The sequence below is a fragment of a genome (assembly GCF_019968985.1).
Source record: "MAG: Porospora cf. gigantea B chromosome Unknown PgB_NODE_407_length_19128_cov_117.304, whole genome shotgun sequence".
NCBI classification, from domain to species: Eukaryota; Apicomplexa; class Conoidasida; order Eugregarinorida; family Porosporidae; genus Porospora; species Porospora cf. gigantea B.
The window spans coordinates 1-19,128 of record NW_027178995.1 but is presented as its reverse complement, the minus strand read 5'-3'; the positions used below and the strand labels follow the sequence as shown (position 1 = coordinate 19,128).

Here is a 19,128-nt window from a genome sequence, read left to right as displayed (position 1 = left end):
CAACGCGCGTCTTGTCCTTCACAACGCCGTCCTGGATGGGCACGTTGAAGTCAACACGCATTAAAACGCGCTGACCGGCCAGGTTACCAGCAATGTCGTTGATCGAGAGTTTGTTGCTAAGCATCAGAAATACAGATTTGGCATAAAACACATGTACCCCGCCCCACTACTCCATGTCAAATCTGAACTCTCCCTCCTCGTCAGCGATCCGAATTGCCAGGCGAATGACGTCTGAGGACTGCTCCAGCCGCTGCTCCTCTCCTGCGAGGATGCTGTCTGTCGACCACGATGGCCGTGGGTGGGCCAAAGGGAGCAGCCAGTCGCCGCTCGAGAGATGCGGCGACGGCGGCGAGGTGGAGCTCGACCGCGAGATGCCAGTCTTGCGATCGGATTTGATGGTGGTCAAGTTGCGTCGTGTCGGAGATTCCGCTGGGTGACGTGTCTTCGACGCCGTCGACTCAAACGATGACATGCGTGCGTCCTGCAGCAGCAGGCGTTGCAGCCCCAAGACTGACATGGACCTCTTCCACTGTCTGGAGCTCAGCTGCTCATCCAGCATCGCCAGCGTCTGCACTGACACGCCAGTCATCACGTCGCAAGTGTCTACAGGCTTGAAAGCGCAGGGTGACTCGGTTGGCCCCACAGCCTCGACGTCATCGGAATCGATAACAGGCTGTGCTAGAAAATCCCTGACTACATGGACGCACTCGAAGGGCATGTCAGACAGCAGCACGTGCCCAGCTCCGCCAAAGGTTGCAATGGTCAAATTGGAAGGATACCGCTGCCGCAGGGTTTCTTCGTAGTACTTGAACGGCACAATATAGTCTTTGTCGCCCCATCCGAATAGCATAGTGACATTGCACTGGCCTAGTGTGTCAAACGCCTTCTGGTCCCCCCACAGCTTCAGGGTACGCCCCACCGTGAGCACCGTTCGCAGGTTACGCACGCTAACTTCTTTCCAGTCAGCGGGCTCCGAGTGCAGGCGAGGGGGGTTGTTGTAGTGGTGTGCAGTCCGCTCGGGTTCGCATCGGGAAATAAGGGCTGCTAGGAAGCGCGTCACGACGGGTTGGCACGCTGCGAAGGCTCGGGACTGAAGAACGCTGCGTGACCGCTGTCAATGTGCCCACGAAATGAACCACGGACGCGAAATTAGGCCTGCCGGCGCCAAGAGCACCAGCCTGTCGACCAGATGTGGGAATTGTCCAGTGTATCGAACAGCGACGTAGCCACCCATGGAGAACCCGAGCACGCTATGGTTGGTGGAAGACGATACCCCTGCGGCCTGCATAACATCTCGCGCTTGTTCTACCAGAAGGAGGGCTGAGTCCTCGACGTGGTCAGGCAGGTCTGAGGAAAGGCCGTGGCCGAAAAAGTCGAAGGCGATCACGCAAAACCCCTTGTTCATCAGCTGCGCGGCCAGGAATTCGAACTGCCCGCACGACGCCAACATACCGTGCATACATATCACAACCGGATTGCTCACGGCGCCCTTAACGAAGTCTCTGGGTCACGAGTCAGCGCCAATCGTACAATTTGTGCAGCCTCGGGCTGTTATCAACGTTTGGCAACGGACGTAAGGGGAGTCTCCTTTCAACTCACGGGAGAGAAAGGCACCCATTTAGATTGATTCATTTTCACACAGGCTGACGTATGCTTGGAGGCTAGCTCGCGCGTTGGGATCCTGTACAGTCGACGCTAAGTCAGTCAGAGTGGCCACTGCGTCAACGGGAATGGCCAGGTCTCGGGATAATTCTTCAAGGGCAGTCAGACCGCTGCTCATGCGTTCTTGCCGGTCCAACAGTACACACACTCCAACAAGCTCGCAACCCGACTCACGAAGCAACTGTACCGCTTCGCGTACAGCCGTACCCGCGGTGATGACGTCGTCTACGAGGTACACACGCGGTCGGCGGCCACTGCGAAGGATGCGCTCTACGGTTCGTATCGCACCCACGAGCAGACCGCCCTCTCCGTGGTCCTTACAGGTCTTGCGGTTGAAAAGGTACTCTACAGGCCGGCCGAGGCGTCCGCTCATGGCCATAGCCGCACAGCACACCAGCGGGATGCCTTTGTACGCAGGCCCGAATAGCACATCGAAGACAATGCCAGATTCCGAGATGGTCTCGGCGTAGCAGTTGCCAATCACGCTGAGGTCGCTGCCAGTGCTAAACCCGCCAGCGTTAAAAAAGTAGGGCGATTTTCTGCCTGATTTAAGGGTAAAGTCGCCGAATGACAGACACTGTATGTTCCAAAACTCGGACCCTCTCACTTCGCGTTCGATGGCAAGCCTCAAAAACTCGTTCATTGTAGCGGCGTTCTTTGTATATAATGTTGGATTGCTATTTACAACACATACTTTGTCACGAAAACTTCGACGAAGTCACATAAATCCTTGGCAGCCTCCCGACCAGCCTCGAGCACTTCCTCATGATTGGCGAATTCCGTCACCGAATAGTCCATCACGGCGACGTTCGTCACGAGAGTGAACCCAAATACCTTCATTCCCGCATGAGCCGCTACGATAACCTCTGGAACAGTCGACATGCCGACTACGTCGGCGCCGACAGTGCGCGCCATACGATACTCAGCAATGGTTTCGTAAGAAGGCCCGCCTAGCATCATGTAGACACCCTCCTTTAGTCTCTTGCCCACAGGCATCTCCTTGGCGGTCTCCTTGGCCTCCGCAAGAGCCTGGCGGTCGAAAGCGGCCGACATGGGCGGGAATCGCGGTCCGAACTCATCAAGGTTCGGCCCCTGCAGCGGGTTTACACCAGCCACCCCAGGCATGTTCAGGTAGTCCTTGATAAGCATGACGTCTCCCACCTTGAAGTCGGGGTTCACGGCTCCGGCTGCGTTGGAAACGATGAGCTTGTCGATGCCCATAAGCTTGAACACGCGCACAGGAGAAGTAGTCTTCCAGACAGGATGACCTTCGTAGAGGTGAAGGCGACCCTTCATGGCGACCACAGGAATTCCGTTGAGTTTGCCGATCACCAGACACCCTGCATGCCCAGGGACCGTAGAACGGGGAAAGTTGGGAATGTCCTCATAAGGGATTGTGACCGGTTCCTGAATGCGGTCAGCGATGGTGCCAAGACCGGACCCGCAGATGATTGCGATCTCCGGCTTGACAGGGCACTTCTTGAGGATGAAGTCCGCCATGTCCTGGTAGTCAGCGAAAGCGAAAGGAGTGCTCACCATCTTGAATACGGATGTCTTAATGGATTATTAATTTTGCCTATACTGTGGGTTGTGTGTCTCATACTGACACCGCTAGATAATACTGCACCTCCCAACGCTCACGGCTGATCCAAGTGGGCTTGTCCAATGACAATGTCGCCGGGCCCGCGAAATCACAGGCAATATTGCAAATACGTGCTCTCAATGGCTATCTCCAGCCTGATCGCCCGAAGGCAACTCAAGCTGGATTTCGACCATAGTGTTCGCAGATCCGGACGTCGGCTCGAGATGCTGCGTGTGGTCGCCCTGGTCGTCTGGTGTGTGCTGCTCGCCACCGTTCCGACTCCGCACTCGTTTCTCTCGCGAGTGGTGGTACTGCTATGCGTGGCGGCGCTGTTCGAATGCGGAGTTTACTTTTTCAAGCGGCAGGCTAAGCCTGTGCTGTACCGACGGCGTGTGCTGTTGCTCGGCATGCTGGTGCAGCTGGCAGCGTTGGGTCTGCTGGCCGCCTTCCCTGAGGAAGGCCGGACTCCTGTCTCGTTTTCCAACAGCCAAGCCGAGAACGTAAGGTGCGGGACGCTTGCAGACAGATCGTCGTTGCCCCTACTGGGGGGCAGTCGTTGGGTGTGAATGGACGCACAGCGCAAATCTTACGCTTGGCGGTGGATCCTGACCATTGGGACACCTCTCTGAGCGCCGACACAGTCTCTGTGGTCATACCCGTGCGTAACGAGGAGGAATGGATCCACAAGACGGTTAGGTACACCATGCAGGCTACTCCGGCAGATATGCTTTTGGAGATCATTGTGATTGACGACGCATCTCGTATCCCAGTGGAGCAGCACTTGAAGAATCAGCTTACTGCGGCGGAGCTGGGGAAAGTCCAGGTTATCAGACTTGACGAGCCCAACGGCCTCATTCGTGCACGCATCCTGGGAGCCGACGTGGCGCAGGCCCCCAATATATTCTTCATGGACGGCCATTGCCGTCCATACGAGGGATGGCTACCACCTCTCTTGAAGCACCTGAAGTTGAACTACAAGCGGATCGCCTGCCCAGCCATTTACGACATCGACCGTTATACATGGGCCCAGAAGGGCACCAGTGGCGCCAAGATGATGTTCGACTGGACCTTCGAGTTCGGATGGCAGGAGGATCTCACGGATGAGGTGCCCATCAGCGCTGGTGGCGTGTTGGCGTTGACCAAAAAGTGGTGGGTACAGGGTGGGCGGTACGACCCGGGGATGCTGGAGTGGGGAGGTGAAAACCTGGAGCAGTCCATGCGTAGTTGGATGTGTGGCGGAGAGATCTACGCCGAGAAGGAGTCCAAGGTTGGTCATATCTTCGACCGGCCGCCCAAGCCCGACCCCAACGGGGACCTGGTCCGCCAAGTGCAGCGCAACCAGAAGCGCGTAGGCCGGGTGTGGTTAGACGACTATTACAAGTACATGCAAGAGTACCACTCGATCATCAACACCCTTGATGAGGGCGTTGGAGTGGAGGAGCGAGCTGGTCTTCGCACACAGCTTCACTGCAATTCGTTTCAGTGGTTCGTCAATCGATTTCGAAACAGTTTCGAACGGAATCAGCTGCTGAAACACCAGTATCACCACATTCGTCACAGAAGTCTTCGCATGTGCTTGACACTGGTGAACTTTCCGGACCCTGCGAAGGGTGACGTACGGTCCCAGTATCCTTATCTGACGTTACAACCCTGTGACCCAAGTAACAGAATGCAGCAGTGGCAGTCAGTGGCTGGGCGTCGCATGCTGGAGAATCACGGCGGACAGAAGTGCCTGGACAACAAAGGATGGCTCCAGGGAGCCCGCACAGACTCCTTCCCTCTGTCCGACCGGCACGCTATCGCCTTCATGTGCGACTGGAACGGCACCTTCCAACGAACTAACACGCACCAGTTTTGGCAGTTCGACGCGTGGGAATCGAGAAGCAGTTCAGCTGAGAAGATCGACGCCACGGGGACTCAGAGAGAAGGCTTCAGTGGGCGCATCTTCACCGCGGACACTGAGGCTGCGCGTTCTACGGTGAACGGCAACGACGTTGTGGACATCCTTAAGGCCCATGCCAACGATCCCCAAAGCGTTTGCCTGGCTGCTCGAGAGGTGGGGGCCAAGGACTATCATATCGTGGTGGAGTCGTGTTCACCAAGGAATGACACAAATCAGGAGTGGGTGTGGCTGTGGTGACTAATGGTCTGTGCAGTCAAACTTTATTGCGAATATTGCAATTTCGAAAATGCTCCTGCATTCGGAATCGGTTGCGGGCATCGCGCCTGGTAGCTCTGCAGAGACAGGTGAGTGTCCTTGTGAATGTAGGAAAATTGCCATCCATTTCTGTGGTAATTTTCGCCAGACATCAAGCCTGACGCGCCTTGGTACCGTGCCCACCAGACTGAGGTGTCTCAGGTCATTAGATGCATGCTGGAGGAGTCAGAGCGGAGTAATGCCCGCTGTCGGCGCACGCGGAGCACCAAGGTCGAACTTGAGGTGCTGGACCCCGGCTTTCTTCCCTTGGCTGAGGCAGCGAGGACGGAGCTGTTGTTGTCACTGGAGTCCTTTGTTGTGCAGTGGATGAAGGAGAGAGGTCACCATATCCCACCCGACGCCACTACCGTCTCTCTGACGTTGCCGGCTAAGGCGCCCATTGTGACCTGCATTAAGATTTGTATGACCCGAGTTCCCCCTTCGTTCGACTTGTTGGTGCCAAACGCCTGCAATTGGCACGAGCTGCGGTGCAAACTGGGGCGTTGGCTCTGGAAATCGATTAAGAACGACATGAGCGATGGGCTAGCCGGCAAGCTATTTGGGAAACCCGAATTACAACTTACAATGACGTTTAACATGTCCTCCACCGACATGCGGGCGGTGCCCCTTACTGGCCAGCGCCTCTTTGATATCATGTGGGCCATTATGGGTCCCGCGTGCGTGGCGCTGGGGGAGTTCTGCAGCACGAGTCACACTGCGAGCGACCACAGGTCGAAAATCAGCAGCGTTTTTCTTCTGGATGACTTCTTCATGAAGTTCCTTGCCCAGAGGGTTATCTTTTTGGTGGAGAAGATTCAGCTTGAGAAGGCTGAGGAGGCCATTAAGGAAGAATCGGAAATGACAGAGAGGAAGAGGAAAAGGAACGATGAGGAGGAACGTCCGAAACGTCGGCGCTTAGAGCGCCGGGACACAAGCGATAACCTACGGGAACAACTAGAGAATCTCCGCCGCACGGAGAGAATGCGCCTAGAGAGCAGTGAGCTCCCCGATTGGGAAGTTCCAACTCGGATGGACCCCACACCAAACATTCCGGCACTTCTCAAGTGGAAGGCTCCGGAGTCGATGCCCGCGGCCGCCAACGGTTACAAACTGCCAGCCGATGCCGGTCCGTTCCCGCCAAAACCCATATCAGACTTTGACTGGGAGGTCACTACCGGTGTCCTGAAATTCCTACGCGATAGAGGTATCAACGTTCTCGTGTCTACGACACATAACCTCGAGTTCCAAATCGACGAACTGATACACACAGCTACAGATCCCTTCGACACCTCCAAAGCTGCAAAGAGTGTTCCCAAAAAGAACCAGCGACGGAAGGCTCGGCTGCATAGTCTCCTCGAAGGAGACATTCAGCTGGGCGCCCCTGACCCTCACGCCCACCTCTTTTCGATGCCGGAGTTCAAAGCCTTCGTTAGCGGCCAAGTCGACATGTTTCATGACGCAGACACCGCTGCCGAGTCGCCGGACGAGCATGACATCTCTCACTACCTTTGATTCAACTCCGACATGCAACATAGGATTCTACTGGGAGCTCCGTGCCTTGTTAATGAGTCGCTGGGATCGTCGGGGCTTGGATAAGTGGGTGAGCCGCGTATTCCCGCGGGGTCCTCGTCGCCTCTCAGTCGGTATGGTGCCAGGCGTCTCGTTGTCAGACTTCTCGCTCTCAGAGGACTCGTCGTGATCCGCTGGGTTCGCTTCACCGCATGCCAGCTCACTCTCACCCCTAGCAACATCATTCCACGAAGGGAAGGCAGCTGGCCGCGCACCTTGTCGCGCCACTCGTCGAGCCACAGCTGGCGCTCGCCGAGTCAGAGGGACGAATCTGGTGCGAGATTTAGCTGTGGCAGCTTGGGAAATGAGAGTCTTCCAGACATCGGAAGCATCGTTTTCATGAAAATGCACTCGAGACATAACTGAAATATTTCTGATCCTTCGTTTGAAAAGGATTATGCAGGGAACAACATTTGACAGCAGCAGTCAGAGGTTCTTCCGCATGTCGTATGCTGCGAGACCATCAGGGTAGTAGTCCTCTACTTTCTGGTGCACGCAGTACCCGTTCCGCTGGTAGAACTGGACGGCAGCCGAATTGTCAATCCGTACATAAAGATCGCAAAACCGGGCTCGAGCGGACTTTCCGGTGCGCTCCAGCTTCGTCAGCAGTGTTCTGGCCACTCCCGTGCCCCGGTACTCCGGGCACACCGTAATGGCAGTCACGTGGACGTGCCACTCCTCACCGACCCCTTCAGTTTTGCCCAGGACATACCCGATGATGTCCCCAGTGGCACTGGCAGCTACGAAGCAGCATTCCGGCCAGCCGACGAGGTAGTTCAAGTAAAACTGGATGTGGAAGTTCTCAGTGAAGGGGTCAATGTTAACAATGTCGTACCTGAACAAGTCGTTCGCCAAAAAGGGTCTGAATGAGACGTCAACCATAAAGAGTCAATATATTGACTTGGTTTCAAAAAGCAAGTGGCACTGATGGAGGTTTCAAAAAGCAAGTGGCACTGATGGAGGCAGCAACAGAAGCCGGTCACGTACATCCAAAACGAAATCGTGATCCGGGGCGCTGAGAAAATGCGGCCCGATATCGTCAGAGATTGCTGGACGATACAGGCCAATAACAATGTGGTGGTTCTTGAAGTGGTCATCAAAGGCTTCGCCGAAAGTCTCAAACGCGTCACCTACTTTCTTAGAGCGCTGAATGCCCTGTCCGTTGAAAGGGCACAGTTCATGAGCCGTTGGGTCAAGCAGGCTGCGCTCCATACACAGCGGGGTGAGCCCGAGAAGAACACGAAAAACGGTGGAGTCCACGCTGAACTGCGACAGCGCTGGGTGCTGCAGCACCAGAGGCGTCAGCATCTCATCTGACAGCACAGTGGATGCGGCAAAGGCTGGCGACGCAAGGAAGTTCGAGGTTACGGCGTTGGCGTGCATATGCTCCACGTTCCGGCAATGGTTAAGGAGAAGGGTGACAGGTTGAGTTGCGATGTCGACTAGGCGACTGAGTACGTAGTGCGTCACCAGTACACTCCGGTCCTGCTCTGTGGTGTTCGTCGCGCCAGCGGCATCCAGATGCAACGGAAGGATCAAAAACCTAGACGCCTCGAACACGCCTCCGCGCTTCAGATCGCGTGTCTCCGTCGGAATGCCTTCCACAAGCCCCAGCCACGTGCCCCACTCCACAGGGGGGTCTGCCAGCACATCCAAACTGGAGGCCAAGATTACTACATTGTGCGTATTTAGGGTGTGGTAGTATTGTAACATCTCCACCATCCCCATGCAGGTGCCGCATATCAACAGCAAAGGTTTGTAAGGGTCTGAGAAATGTAACCTGGCGTCCCCGGCGTCCTCGCGGAGTACTTGCCGGTCTATAAAAACAGTAGAATCGCCCTTAGCCAATCTGGGACAAAACTCAAACGAGTTCATCGTCGCCATGGTCTTCTTCCGCGACACCAGCTGGCGTATATCGGACTCCGCAGAACACTCCAGATCTTCGTCTGAGGAGTCGTTCCAGGGGGAGGTGGCGCACTTGTATATGCCGGCCAGGAGCTTGGGCGACCGCGCGATGACGAGCAAGTACTCTGTGGAGGCGTCGACGCACTTGGTCTGGCCGAGGCTACAGTTGAGCCAGAGGTCCCACGAGCTCTCTGGATCACGCGATAGCAGGCCGATGACCAGCACGTTGAACTCGTGATAGAATATCTCAACGATTCTGCGAAAAGGCATAGAGTGCGCCCATTGGGGCGGGGTGAAGCGAAACAGCTTCTTCACGACGCCTCGAAGGTAGGTACCGTACCCAGACTCCTGCCCGAGTTTGCGGTCCCGGAGGGCGGGTGCGTCGAAGTGATGGAATAGAGGTACGAGTGCCGCTATGATGCCTCGACACGTAGTGGTGTTCATGACGAGAAAGGCATTTCTCAACTCCTCCACCACCACCAGGCTACGGATATTCTCGGCCAGCAGATAGCGTTTCTCAACTGGGTTTCGCATAATCAGAGCGAGACTGTCGTGCTTCTCGGGGGGCAGGATCTCCTTCAACGCCAGCATACGTGAGAGGATCTGCCTGGAGGCGATCCACGGCGCCAATACGTGGCGATGGTCACCACAGACGATGAATCCTCTGGCCCGGTGAATGCCTCGCAGGTCGGATATGTCCTTGATGGACCCGCCAACGCCAACCTCGGCTTCCTTTATCATCAAGGCGATGTTCATCGAAGCCGCGGCGTCGATGTTGGGTCTGTACAGTTCCCGATCCTCGGGAGTGACCACCACTATGTCCTTCACGCGGCTCTGATCGCCTGCAAAGTCGTTGGCCAGTTCCACTTCGTTCATGATGTGTAGGAGGTCCGTCTGTGACACGCCGCCCACCACAACTAAGCAGTGGCTGAAATGGCGCGGCGGCTGACCGATGGTGGTGGTTCGGCGCTGATTTAGCTCCGAAAGGTGAGAGAGTTCGTTGGGAATCCACAGGATGAGCATAATGATAAAAATCGAGCAGAGAACTCGCCCTTGGCCAGTTTGGGGGGACATGTCCCCATATCCGACAGTTGATAACGTGACGATGGCGAAGTAGATCCACTCCATGAAGCTATTGGACCAGTCAGAGCCAGCCGTAACTCCTGGTGCCGTGACGCCTTCGTATGTGAACTCTGCCGAGGCGAAAGACAAAAGGAGAATGCCCATGGCAAAGCAGAGCTGCACCAACCTAGACTTCGTAATGTCGCGCGAGAGACCGTCGAAGCTCATGAGGCGCACCAACATGAACAAACGCAACCAGCGCAGCCATCCTAGCTGGTGCATGTACAGAGATCCACTGATGTAGTAAAGAATAATGAGCGCAGGAGGAAGAGCTGTGATTTCCACCCAGCATGACAAGGATAGCAGATAGGGGGTTAGGGAGGGCTGGGCTACCGTCTTGAATGCGAAGTCGAACATGCCACCGATGACGAATATAGCCTGAGCCACCTCCAGGTCCCAAGGAATCAGAGAGACGTCCCACGCTTCCCACACACTATCCCTCCTCCAGTAGCCGGTCGAGAATAACCATAGACACATCCACCCTACGTTCCAACAGAGCGATAGCAGCCGCCACGACTCACCAAGAGAGTATGAATACATGAGTAGCCGCAAGTCCAGTAATTTCACGAACCGAGGCGGGGCGTCGGCGCTGATGGACTCATGGAGGGGGGGCACCTCGATCGTTGGGTTATTGGCCCTCGCCCTTTTCCCGATGTTCAAGTCATCAAATCGGTTGTGTAGCTTTAGACAGCCGATGTAGCTCGAGGCGGGGAGCCAGTACCCCTCGGAGTGACTTCGTTCCATATAGCGAATCGAATCCAGAAGGAAAACGAGCATGAACCACAAGGCAAGGGTACCGGCACACAACGCGGCTACCACCACCCAGTCAGAGCTTTTTGCCACCCCCCTAACTCTCAAGGTGGTGGTTCCAAACCATACACAAAGAGCGACTGAGGATACGATGACTGCCACATCGACCACGCAGCGCAGGTAGATGCCCCAGAGGCTCCTCATGACCAAATACGTATTTCGCCTGACGTGTCATTACGTCAACACGTGGGCGTAAAGGAGGGCTGCGCCCTGAGGGAGCAGACGACGGCACAGACACCAAAGGGCGTCGTCGGCGTTGGGTGGTTCCTGGCGCAGGCTACACAAAGAAAGCATGAGTTGGGGGGTAACCACAGGGCAGTACCGCTGAAGAATGTCGCGAACGGCGACCGTCCAAACCGCGCGCCCGATTAGATCTCTCATCTCTTCGACGCATCCGGTCAACAAGCCAGGAGTCAACTCTTTCGTGACGTTGGCACGGGCCCAGCGGAGGAAGAGCCTGTCACCTCCCACGTCCCCCGACACCCCACAAAGAGCGGCTCTGATGGCTACCACGTGGCAAAGCCAAGGAAGAGCGCGGTCGCGTAGCATCAGAGCGACCAGCACAACAACCATGGCGCTGGCCGCAGGGCCCGTCAACGCTCCTCGAGAGGGCGCTTCAGGCCAGCTGCAGAGAGGCCAGTCGGTAGGCTCGACATCTTGGGAGGGAACCGCCAAAACTTCCTCGATCTGGATTCCGATGCACTGCTCATGGCAACAGAGTCTGCCTGAGGGGAACCATACAAGGCCTTCATCCAAGTATCCTTCCGCCAAGAACAAGTACCAGAAAAAATCTGGAAGGCCACGGGCTGGTCCCTTTAGGGCGGCGCCTAGCGCTGCCCGGTACCCCGCGGGTGAGTCTCCTACCGGACCCACACGCCAGGGGTGGGCCCGCAGGTGCTGCACCGCCCAAGCGGCGAGTCGCTGCCAGAGACCCTCTTCAAAGCAGGGCACCCGCCATTCCAGTGTCAGAGCGGCTGTCTCGCGGACGCACGTCTCGTGGATGTCTTGCAGAGCCCGCGCCAACCTGGCCGCCCAACCCGCGATGTACAGCGAGTGCGAGCTGAGCGCAAGCTCCGGACTCCGCACTCGCTGGCGCTTAGCAGGCGGGCACTGGATCTCGCGAGAGTACTTGTCCCTTGAGGTCGGCCGCTTTTGAAGCAGGATGTCTGCGTTGGGGATGTCCTCAACCGGCGAAACTCCCAAGGTTTGCAAGTGCGCCCCCATTCCCCTCACGTCGGAGACGACCACCAGTCTGTATGATCGCACCTCTGCGCCCTCACGGCTGGATTTCGCGCCAGCACTGCTGGAGTGCATAGCGAATAGATTCGGATGTGGCGGTAGGCTCGGTCAGCCTGTGCGAGGAACTGTTTCGTGGGTCACAGAGACCGCACCCCAGCGGCTTGGCTGGCTCCACAGGAGCTCCTGCCGCCCTGATCAGCAACCTCAAGCTCACGGCCGAGGCAACGCAGGCGTCAGCATGGCACCGGCCAGCCGCCTCTACTGAAAGCTGGTCGAGCATGATCTCGAAGTCGGCTTCAGATGTCAAGCGTATGCCCCAGTTAACCTGAATGGTTATTTGCTCCTGCATCCCGTGGAACGGAGCAGGCACGGGTCTAGGGTCGTGGCCTTCCGCGAAACGTGAGAGCTTCAGCCCCAAAGCTTCCCCTACCACCTTCTTCAAGCCCGTCACTGTGGTGGTATCCTGCACATCGCCGACGGTGACCAGACCCTTTTCACGAAGCTGTTGTTCGGTGCGTGCCCCCACACCAGGCAAGTCGCGCAGCATCCACTGCCGCATCCACAGCCGTATCGCGGGCCAGGGATCCAATAGTTCCACCGGAATGGCGCCGTCGATCTCGTCCAAGGCCTCGACACGCCTCCAAGAAGGCTGGACGGCCGGACAGCTGACCAGCGGCGGCGCGGCGCTAATGCCTTCAACTGGAAGTAGTGTCAGGTTTCCTGAGAGGTAACAGGCCGTGTCGAGCACTCCTCGGGGTACCGGCTTCGCCTGGAGGCCAGCCAGCTTCGCTAGTAGCAGGTTAGGGCCGATGCCCACGGACACAGCGATGTTGGTGGCCTTCAGTACGGCGTTCCGAACGTACGTCGCGATGTACACAGCCTGGGAGCATTCGCCGTCGTCAACGAGTTGGAGATAGGCTTCGTCACAGGACGCCGGCAGTACTCTGTCGGTGACCTCAGAGAGTATGGAGAACAGCTGCAGAGAGCACTCCTTGATGCCTTCGAAATCGTACGGCACAGTGACCAGCGCGGGACACAACTTCTTTGCGGAGCTGACCCATTGGCCGTTATGCACGCCGTAGGCTCGCGCTTCGTAGTTGACGGAGGCCAGCTCGCTGTTAGACCCACCACCCGACCCGTGCGCTACCCCTACGGGCTGTCCCTGTAAGTCTGGCCGAGCTCGCAGGGCCACGTTCACAAAAAACGCGTCGAAGTCCACGTGCAGTACGATCGACTTGCGGTGTGGAGACCAGCGGCCGAGACCGGAGCTGTCCGCCAGCAACTCGAATGGCCGAAATCTGTGCGCCTGCCGGAGCCACGAGCGCCAGCGCCCCAGAAGGTGCAGTCGCGACTGTTTGAAGTACGACTGCACGAACCCGGGGTCGGTGCACTTCAAAATCGCTTTTGGGAACAGCTCCCTTTGCTGTCGAGTGCTGATTTGTAGGCACTCCGGGATGTAACGGGACTCGGGCAGCCGCTTTCCGGCTTCTACACTGTCCAGAATCCACGCAGACGTCACCACCTGAAACCTAGAGAACTTCTGTCGTTCGCGCAGCTGCTTCCAGCGCTGGTTACCCACTGCCAGGTTGTCGGCTAGCAGATGCGTGTGGGTGCCCCCATACATGTCGTATCTCCCGCTATGAGCGAAGATCAGTCTCTTGAGCACTGCGTCTGTGACATCAGACTTTCCATTAATCAGAAAGCAACAGCCTTCAAAAATATCGGAAACCACTTCAGCTCGCGCACTCAGCTGCTCCTTGACCTTTTCGTTCTTGCTCTGAATGTACTCACGGAAGGAGCTCCATTTCCCACCGCCAAAAACCATCTTTTACGTTCACAAAATATAAAACACTAGCCATCTCTTCTTCCATTTGGGCATGCCCTCTGCATTACGGCTCTATGGTATGCAAAGGCCTGCTCCAGCGACATTAGGCGGGGTAACGCTGCGGGGGATCTCGAACAGGCCGGCGGGGTTGCAGACACCACTTCCGCAGAGGAGGGTGCCGTTCCTTCTTTACCAGAGTCCATCCCTTCTTCATCAGAGTATTCGTGTTCGTAGTTCTTTAACATGTCTTCCACGCTGTCTTTGATGGCGACACGGGCGTCACGGAAAGCGGCGAGGCAGGTCTGGTAGGCTGATGAGTGCCATTTTTGCTCCCTCACACGTTCCACAAGGTCCAAGGCGCACTCGCCCTCCGTTACTTCAGCTCCCGCGCCTGTCTGGTGCATGATGTGCCTTACTTGAACCTGCAGGCCCGTCAATTCCTTTAGTACTGCCATTCGCTGCTGGAACAGGTCGGTATTCCTTTGCGTCGCTTGCTGCTCCAACGCGCGCATCACAGCAACCAGCAAGAAGTCCTGGTTTGTGGGGTCGACGTAGTCGTAGTCGGATTTCTCCAAAACCGCTCGGGTAGTTCTCTGTAGGCAATCTGCCCGACTCAGCTCCTCTACGAAGTCCTTCTCCGTCTGGTCGTGTCGCTTTAATAACTCGAGTAGCTCGGCCTGTCTTCGCCCGACCCTTCGGAATGCCACCCGCGCCTTCTGCGCGGTTCGATGGTCGAACTGGGCGCCAGGTCTGAAGGTGCATTCCAGCAGAGCCTCCGCTGCCTTCGCTGCCGTCTCGTTCACCTTCACCGATTCGAGGTGTGATTTACGCGCGCGATCTGTCTGCACACACTTGTCATACCACATCTCCCATCTCTTGTTGGTGCACTGTTTCGTGGGCGTTTCTTCCGTCTGCCTGTTTGGCACTCGCTTCTCGGCTGCCTGCCGGTAAAGGCGGTCAAAAACCGACTCATGACGGTTGCGTTGCGTCACCATGAGGAAGATTGATTTCTGTGGTGCGATATGCACCACCACTCCTGTTAACCTGCAGCAACTGACATTGATTGCGGACGAAAATCGGCAGATGAACATTGCTGAGCTAAAACGTCAACGGTCCGATAGACACGTGCAGCGCAAACGGCAAGAGCCCGCCACGCTGCCGGGTGAAGTTCGGCAGCTCATTGAGGAGAAGTGCGACGGGCTGGTGGAGCGTGTGACGTGCATCAGCTCCCTCTGGCAGGGCTACGGCCACGTCTACCGTGTTGGCCTGCACTCGGGCCGCAGTCTGGTCGTCAAACACATCCACGTGACGGGCGCTAGGGACCCCAAGACAGCAACACGCCTCAAGTCGTACGACGTGGAGGTCTCTGCACTTGGTGGCTTGGTTCGTGCGGGTCCGATGCTGCCGGAGCTTGTGGGGGTGTACTGGGCGAGTGATGGGGCTATGTATATCTGCATGTCAGACCTCCTCTCCACCTGCCCATTGTCCACCGTCCGTGACGAGGCTGCGTCGGTGGTACGAAATCTGGCCATCTTCCACGCGGCCAATGTCAACTCAGACGTTTTGGAGGACCTATGGACCTACGGTACGTTCTGGGCCCTTGACAAGCGGCAAGCGGAGCTCGAGATCATGGAAGGCCAGTGGCGCAACTTTCTAAGGGAATGTGGAGACGGCCACGGGTTAAACAAGCTGCTGGCTAAGAGACTGCGGATCGCGGCGCCAGCCATATTCAAGAGGCTCACCGGAGTGGACTCCCCTTTGACCCCGTCCATGGGACGCGCCTCCTCTCAAAATCCGCGGTGGACAGCCGTTCATGGCGACTGCAAATCGGAGAACATGCTCTTCGGAACGAAATCAATGGGGGTTTATGACCTTCAGTGGTCCGGTGGTGGTCTAGGAGTCCAAGACTTGGTGTACTACCTGCACTGCAACTGTGAGGACGTGGCGGAGCATGAAGGAACCCTCACTCGTCTTTATTTAGACACCTTTGTCCAGAGCCACCCCTATCCTCCAACGGATTTCCAGTACGATTTCGAGGTTGCTCTACTCGACCTAGTGCGGTTCATGCTGGGGTTCCGGATGGGCCTCTTCTTTTCGGACCATCTGTTCACACTCCAAAAGGCTGACCGCATATTACTACGAGCGGATGGAGGCAAGGTCCTCTCTGCAGTGGACTATGCTGACCACCTCTAACAACACACACGTTCAATCTATTTTCAATGCTGTGGGTGGCTCGGACATTTTGTTTCGTCTACGAAAGTTAGACACTAATACACACATCATTCATTCGTCATTCTCTGTAATTGAGGCCATGCCACTGAAATCTAGCGGGGCCAAGCTGCGACGCGTGCTCCGGCAAGTTCTTGGCGTAACGGTGGGACTCGGCATGTCGACTCGAGGTTGTTCCTTGGCTGACTCGCTCAGAATGTCTGCTAAATTCAGACTCAAGTCGGGGAAGACAAATTGGCTCAATCGTCCAGTATCAGTCGACTCGGTATTGGCGCGTCTCATCACCGCAGCTTCTGCACCGCTGCCCTCCCCCAGGACACATACAGACGATCCGGAGGACATATCGGAAAGCCCTCCAACCGAGTCCTCCGCACCAGCCTTTACAGGTCCAGCATAAACAGGTCCAGCATAAACAGGTGCAGTGCTTGCATCATCCCTAGCGGACAATGTCCTCAATACAATCTCACTGAGATTCTCAAGACTGACACCTTTCCACTCGAGGCAATGATAGTACGGCTCGGTGCCTGGGACGGGAGAAATGTCCGCGGACTCCAAGCCGACAAGGGCGTAGTTATGCTGCCGGACCTGTTTTAGAGCGCGGAGTGTTGAGTACGCGGGGAATTTTATCGCTACCATCCACTCGCGGTTGTTGGAGCGAAGTATATGGACATTCTCCGCGACCGTATGCACATCACGGGCTGGGGGATTGATCTCGAGAATGTTGACGACATCATGTTTCCTAGACACGTCCAGAGGAGACACCAACGACTCGTTGGTGGAGACATACAGCGTACCCGCATCATCATCGTTGTCCCGCAGGAACTCGAAGTAGACGCGATACTTGGCACGACGGCCAGCACGTAAGGCGGTGGCCAACACTCGGCGCTTGGCGTCATGTGTATCCATCGTCACAGCGCTCTTGAACAGCGATCGGACATCGTCATCAGCGATTGAGGTGTCATTCACCAACCTGGCACTCTCAGCATCATTCCCCACATCTTCCTCCACTACGCTTCTCACATGTTGGCAGGTGGTGGAGGGCGGCTTCCCCATGACGAGCTGAATGATCGTTCTTGGATAAAGCATCCGTTTGAGGCTTTCGCTTCTAGATACATTTCTTGGCATGTCGCTCTTATTTCTCGACAAAGTTCTTCTCATTTTCGACACGCCGAGACCAGCAAAAATGCCAGACGCCACAGCTACACTTGCAATATTTTCGCTTGCAATATCGTCTTCCTTTGCAATCAAACGCATAAGGCGGAATTATGTTTTTCGAGATTTCACTTCATATGATACAAAGAGGTACCAGCATTCATGAAAAAGATAATCAAAATACCCAAAGCGCAAATTATACACACAGCTTCAACGCCAAAGGAATAACAGAGTCCGCCGGCGAGTGATAGAGGCCCAGATTTTCAGCGTTCCTAGAAATATAGGACGTCAATTCGAATAAAAAGCTCCAGTCGGTAGCGTTCCTTTGCCAGGCTCAACCAGCAATCTGTCCAGCGGTCGAAGGCCATCTGTGTGCGCCATTGCTGTTCGGGTCCACATGTTTCATGAACGCTCGCCTCGATCCCGATCCAGGTCGCCTCCTCTGGGAGATACGGGCGTCCGGGCTCGCCTTTGGGCGCAGCATTACAGGCATCACGTCTGCGAACCGCTGCTGAAAGCCGACTGCACGCTGGACGTAGTCCAGCCCCATTTGCCTGTCCTCGTCAGTGTATACGGATACCACGAATCTGGCCACCTCCACCATCTTGTGCCCTCCGTTGACCATGGTAATGATCTTGCAGGCCAGTGACCGGCCAGTGGTGGCGAGGACGAGGGCCCGGTGGAAGAAGGGGAAACTGCGTCGCTCGACAATGCTGTGAAAATACCGGCAGCAGCGCTTGCGTGGGCACTGAGCCTCCTCTTTGAGCCCTGGGCTGCGGGGTCCAGGCGCCTTCCACGGGCGAGCCTCCGCAGGGCACGGCATCGTTCGTAGGAATAGTGTGTTGGCCGTCAGCTCGCCCTCGCTGTGGGCGAAGGGACACCTTTTTAAGCTGCAATGTAGGTCTGGACAAATGCGACTGTTAGAAAACTTGGGACGTTCGCGTACAGGCTCGTCATGCGCAAAGGTGCACAGGACGTCGTCGCATCGCTTCAGGGCGCAACGTCGAGATCGAATTGTGGCCAAACTACGCATGAAGTCTCCCCGGCGACCTTGCGAGTGGACATATCTAGACACGATCTCGTGCAGGCGTATTCCGTAGATCGGGCGCACCTGCAAGTCGGTGTTGGCCACCGGTCTCGTTAGGAAATCCTGTATCTCCTTCTCGAAGGGTAGCATCGCAAAATACACAGCGGCAGCGGCGACGATTCGCCCCTGGACGTACGCATCCTGCGTCATTCGACTGCCGCGGGGCCTCGCAAGCGCTAAGCCGTTTGTTTGCGGGCTTCGCATGTGCGGGGAGCTCTGGCTGCTGGACGATGAACTGCTTGAGGAGGGAATCATAGTAAAAAAAGTGGGATAAAAAAATGATGATTACACAACGTTGATGGGCTGGATCGGTGCTTAGAATGATCCGATTGTCAGCTTCATCTCATGATGAGAATTTGAAAATTTCATGTCAGAGGAGGAGTGGCATCCTCAGTATGAGACGCCACCTGCAGTAGGAGAAGAATGGGGCCCGGCACTGGATCTTGCTGTTGTTAATCCGGTGGAGTGGGGAGCGGTGGACGACGAAATCTCACGAACCCGCAAGGCAACTCAAATCACAGACACAGCGATATCCAAGAGACGAATAACAGAGAGCACACCTCAGGAAACTCGAGTCAACATTCAGAGGGCACGTAACCGATTAAGTGCCGCCAAGCACCGCATGAGGGTCAAAGACACCATCGAGCACCTTACGAAAAAATGCCAGGCTCACGAGAAGGCCAGGATCCAGGCTGAGGTTCAAAGTGAGTTTGCCACCAAGCAGGCTGAGAAGTACCGAGAGGAGAACG

The 19,128-nt window shown here is 56.2% G+C and overlaps 14 protein-coding genes across 23 annotated transcripts; 4 read left to right on the top strand and 10 right to left on the bottom strand.

Moving 5' to 3' along the window:
* Positions 1-166: 166 nt before the first annotated feature.
* KVP17_001382 (uncharacterized protein) lies at positions 167-1,459 on the bottom strand (the record flags this gene model as incomplete). 3 transcript variants are annotated; one of them, XM_068516739.1, is made up of 2 exons in its annotated part: positions 167-1,100; positions 1,128-1,459. In XM_068516739.1, 2 exons carry the CDS (start codon positions 1,457-1,459, stop codon positions 167-169), a joined length of 1,266 nt encoding a protein of 421 aa, XP_068374432.1. The 3 variants fall into 3 exon arrangements, with proteins under 3 accessions (XP_068374432.1, XP_068374430.1, XP_068374431.1); XM_068516737.1 differs by lacking the exon at positions 1,128-1,459 and having other exon boundaries at positions 167-850; XM_068516738.1 differs by lacking the exon at positions 167-1,100 and having other exon boundaries at positions 1,115-1,450.
* Positions 1,460-1,618: 159 nt separating this feature from the next.
* On the bottom strand, positions 1,619-2,305 carry KVP17_001380 (uncharacterized protein; the record flags this gene model as incomplete). The annotated part of the gene is made up of 1 exon (XM_068516735.1): positions 1,619-2,305. One exon carries the CDS (start codon positions 2,303-2,305, stop codon positions 1,619-1,621), a length of 687 nt encoding a protein of 228 aa, XP_068374428.1.
* A 38-nt stretch (positions 2,306-2,343) lies between these two features.
* KVP17_001383 (uncharacterized protein) lies at positions 2,344-3,201 on the bottom strand (the record flags this gene model as incomplete). The annotated part of the gene is made up of 1 exon (XM_068516740.1): positions 2,344-3,201. The coding sequence occupies one exon, from the start codon at positions 3,199-3,201 to the stop codon at positions 2,344-2,346; it is 858 nt and encodes a 285-aa protein (XP_068374433.1).
* A 183-nt stretch (positions 3,202-3,384) lies between these two features.
* Positions 3,385-5,384, top strand: KVP17_001379 (uncharacterized protein; the record flags this gene model as incomplete). Of its 3 annotated transcripts, XM_068516734.1 has the most annotated exons (2): positions 3,385-3,744; positions 3,771-5,384. In XM_068516734.1, the coding sequence occupies 2 exons, from the start codon at positions 3,385-3,387 to the stop codon at positions 5,382-5,384; spliced, it is 1,974 nt and encodes a 657-aa protein (XP_068374427.1). The 3 variants fall into 3 exon arrangements, with proteins under 3 accessions (XP_068374427.1, XP_068374425.1, XP_068374426.1); XM_068516732.1 differs by having other exon boundaries at positions 3,385-3,810; XM_068516733.1 differs by lacking the exon at positions 3,385-3,744 and having other exon boundaries at positions 3,948-5,384.
* A 49-nt stretch (positions 5,385-5,433) lies between these two features.
* On the top strand, positions 5,434-6,953 carry KVP17_001389 (uncharacterized protein; the record flags this gene model as incomplete). Its single annotated transcript, XM_068516751.1, has 2 exons — positions 5,434-5,491; positions 5,551-6,953. The coding sequence occupies 2 exons, from the start codon at positions 5,434-5,436 to the stop codon at positions 6,951-6,953; spliced, it is 1,461 nt and encodes a 486-aa protein (XP_068374444.1).
* A 27-nt stretch (positions 6,954-6,980) lies between these two features.
* Positions 6,981-7,370, bottom strand: KVP17_001387 (uncharacterized protein; the record flags this gene model as incomplete). Its single annotated transcript, XM_068516747.1, has 1 exon — positions 6,981-7,370. The coding sequence occupies one exon, from the start codon at positions 7,368-7,370 to the stop codon at positions 6,981-6,983; it is 390 nt and encodes a 129-aa protein (XP_068374440.1).
* Positions 7,371-7,436: 66 nt separating this feature from the next.
* On the bottom strand, positions 7,437-7,892 carry KVP17_001381 (uncharacterized protein; the record flags this gene model as incomplete). The annotated part of the gene is made up of 1 exon (XM_068516736.1): positions 7,437-7,892. One exon carries the CDS (start codon positions 7,890-7,892, stop codon positions 7,437-7,439), a length of 456 nt encoding a protein of 151 aa, XP_068374429.1.
* Positions 7,893-7,946: 54 nt separating this feature from the next.
* Positions 7,947-10,991, bottom strand: KVP17_001390 (uncharacterized protein; the record flags this gene model as incomplete). Its single annotated transcript, XM_068516752.1, has 1 exon — positions 7,947-10,991. One exon carries the CDS (start codon positions 10,989-10,991, stop codon positions 7,947-7,949), a length of 3,045 nt encoding a protein of 1,014 aa, XP_068374445.1.
* Positions 10,992-11,021: 30 nt separating this feature from the next.
* On the bottom strand, positions 11,022-13,911 carry KVP17_001388 (uncharacterized protein; the record flags this gene model as incomplete). 3 transcript variants are annotated; one of them, XM_068516749.1, is made up of 2 exons in its annotated part: positions 11,022-12,099; positions 12,128-13,911. In XM_068516749.1, the coding sequence occupies 2 exons, from the start codon at positions 13,909-13,911 to the stop codon at positions 11,022-11,024; spliced, it is 2,862 nt and encodes a 953-aa protein (XP_068374442.1). The 3 variants fall into 3 exon arrangements, with proteins under 3 accessions (XP_068374442.1, XP_068374443.1, XP_068374441.1); XM_068516750.1 differs by lacking the exon at positions 12,128-13,911 and having other exon boundaries at positions 11,022-12,071; XM_068516748.1 differs by lacking the exon at positions 11,022-12,099 and having other exon boundaries at positions 12,124-13,911.
* Positions 13,912-13,937: 26 nt separating this feature from the next.
* On the bottom strand, positions 13,938-14,906 carry KVP17_005214 (uncharacterized protein; the record flags this gene model as incomplete). The annotated part of the gene is made up of 1 exon (XM_068515020.1): positions 13,938-14,906. One exon carries the CDS (start codon positions 14,904-14,906, stop codon positions 13,938-13,940), a length of 969 nt encoding a protein of 322 aa, XP_068374447.1.
* Positions 14,905-16,104, top strand: KVP17_001384 (uncharacterized protein; the record flags this gene model as incomplete). Of its 2 annotated transcripts, none has more annotated exons than XM_068516741.1 (1): positions 14,905-16,104. In XM_068516741.1, the coding sequence occupies one exon, from the start codon at positions 14,905-14,907 to the stop codon at positions 16,102-16,104; it is 1,200 nt and encodes a 399-aa protein (XP_068374434.1). The 2 variants fall into 2 exon arrangements, with proteins under 2 accessions (XP_068374434.1, XP_068374435.1); XM_068516742.1 differs by having other exon boundaries at positions 14,995-16,104.
* Positions 16,105-16,194: 90 nt separating this feature from the next.
* KVP17_001386 (uncharacterized protein) lies at positions 16,195-17,394 on the bottom strand (the record flags this gene model as incomplete). Of its 2 annotated transcripts, none has more annotated exons than XM_068516746.1 (1): positions 16,195-17,394. In XM_068516746.1, one exon carries the CDS (start codon positions 17,392-17,394, stop codon positions 16,195-16,197), a length of 1,200 nt encoding a protein of 399 aa, XP_068374439.1. The 2 variants fall into 2 exon arrangements, with proteins under 2 accessions (XP_068374439.1, XP_068374438.1); XM_068516745.1 differs by having other exon boundaries at positions 16,195-17,193.
* Positions 17,395-17,626: 232 nt separating this feature from the next.
* KVP17_001385 (uncharacterized protein) lies at positions 17,627-18,634 on the bottom strand (the record flags this gene model as incomplete). 2 transcript variants are annotated; one of them, XM_068516744.1, is made up of 1 exon in its annotated part: positions 17,627-18,634. In XM_068516744.1, the coding sequence occupies one exon, from the start codon at positions 18,632-18,634 to the stop codon at positions 17,627-17,629; it is 1,008 nt and encodes a 335-aa protein (XP_068374437.1). The 2 variants fall into 2 exon arrangements, with proteins under 2 accessions (XP_068374437.1, XP_068374436.1); XM_068516743.1 differs by having other exon boundaries at positions 17,627-18,529.
* Positions 18,635-18,746: 112 nt separating this feature from the next.
* On the top strand, positions 18,747-19,128 carry KVP17_005213 (uncharacterized protein; the record flags this gene model as incomplete). The annotated part of the gene is made up of 1 exon (XM_068515019.1): positions 18,747-19,128. A coding segment is annotated over one exon (382 nt), but the record flags the coding sequence as incomplete, so codon positions are not given.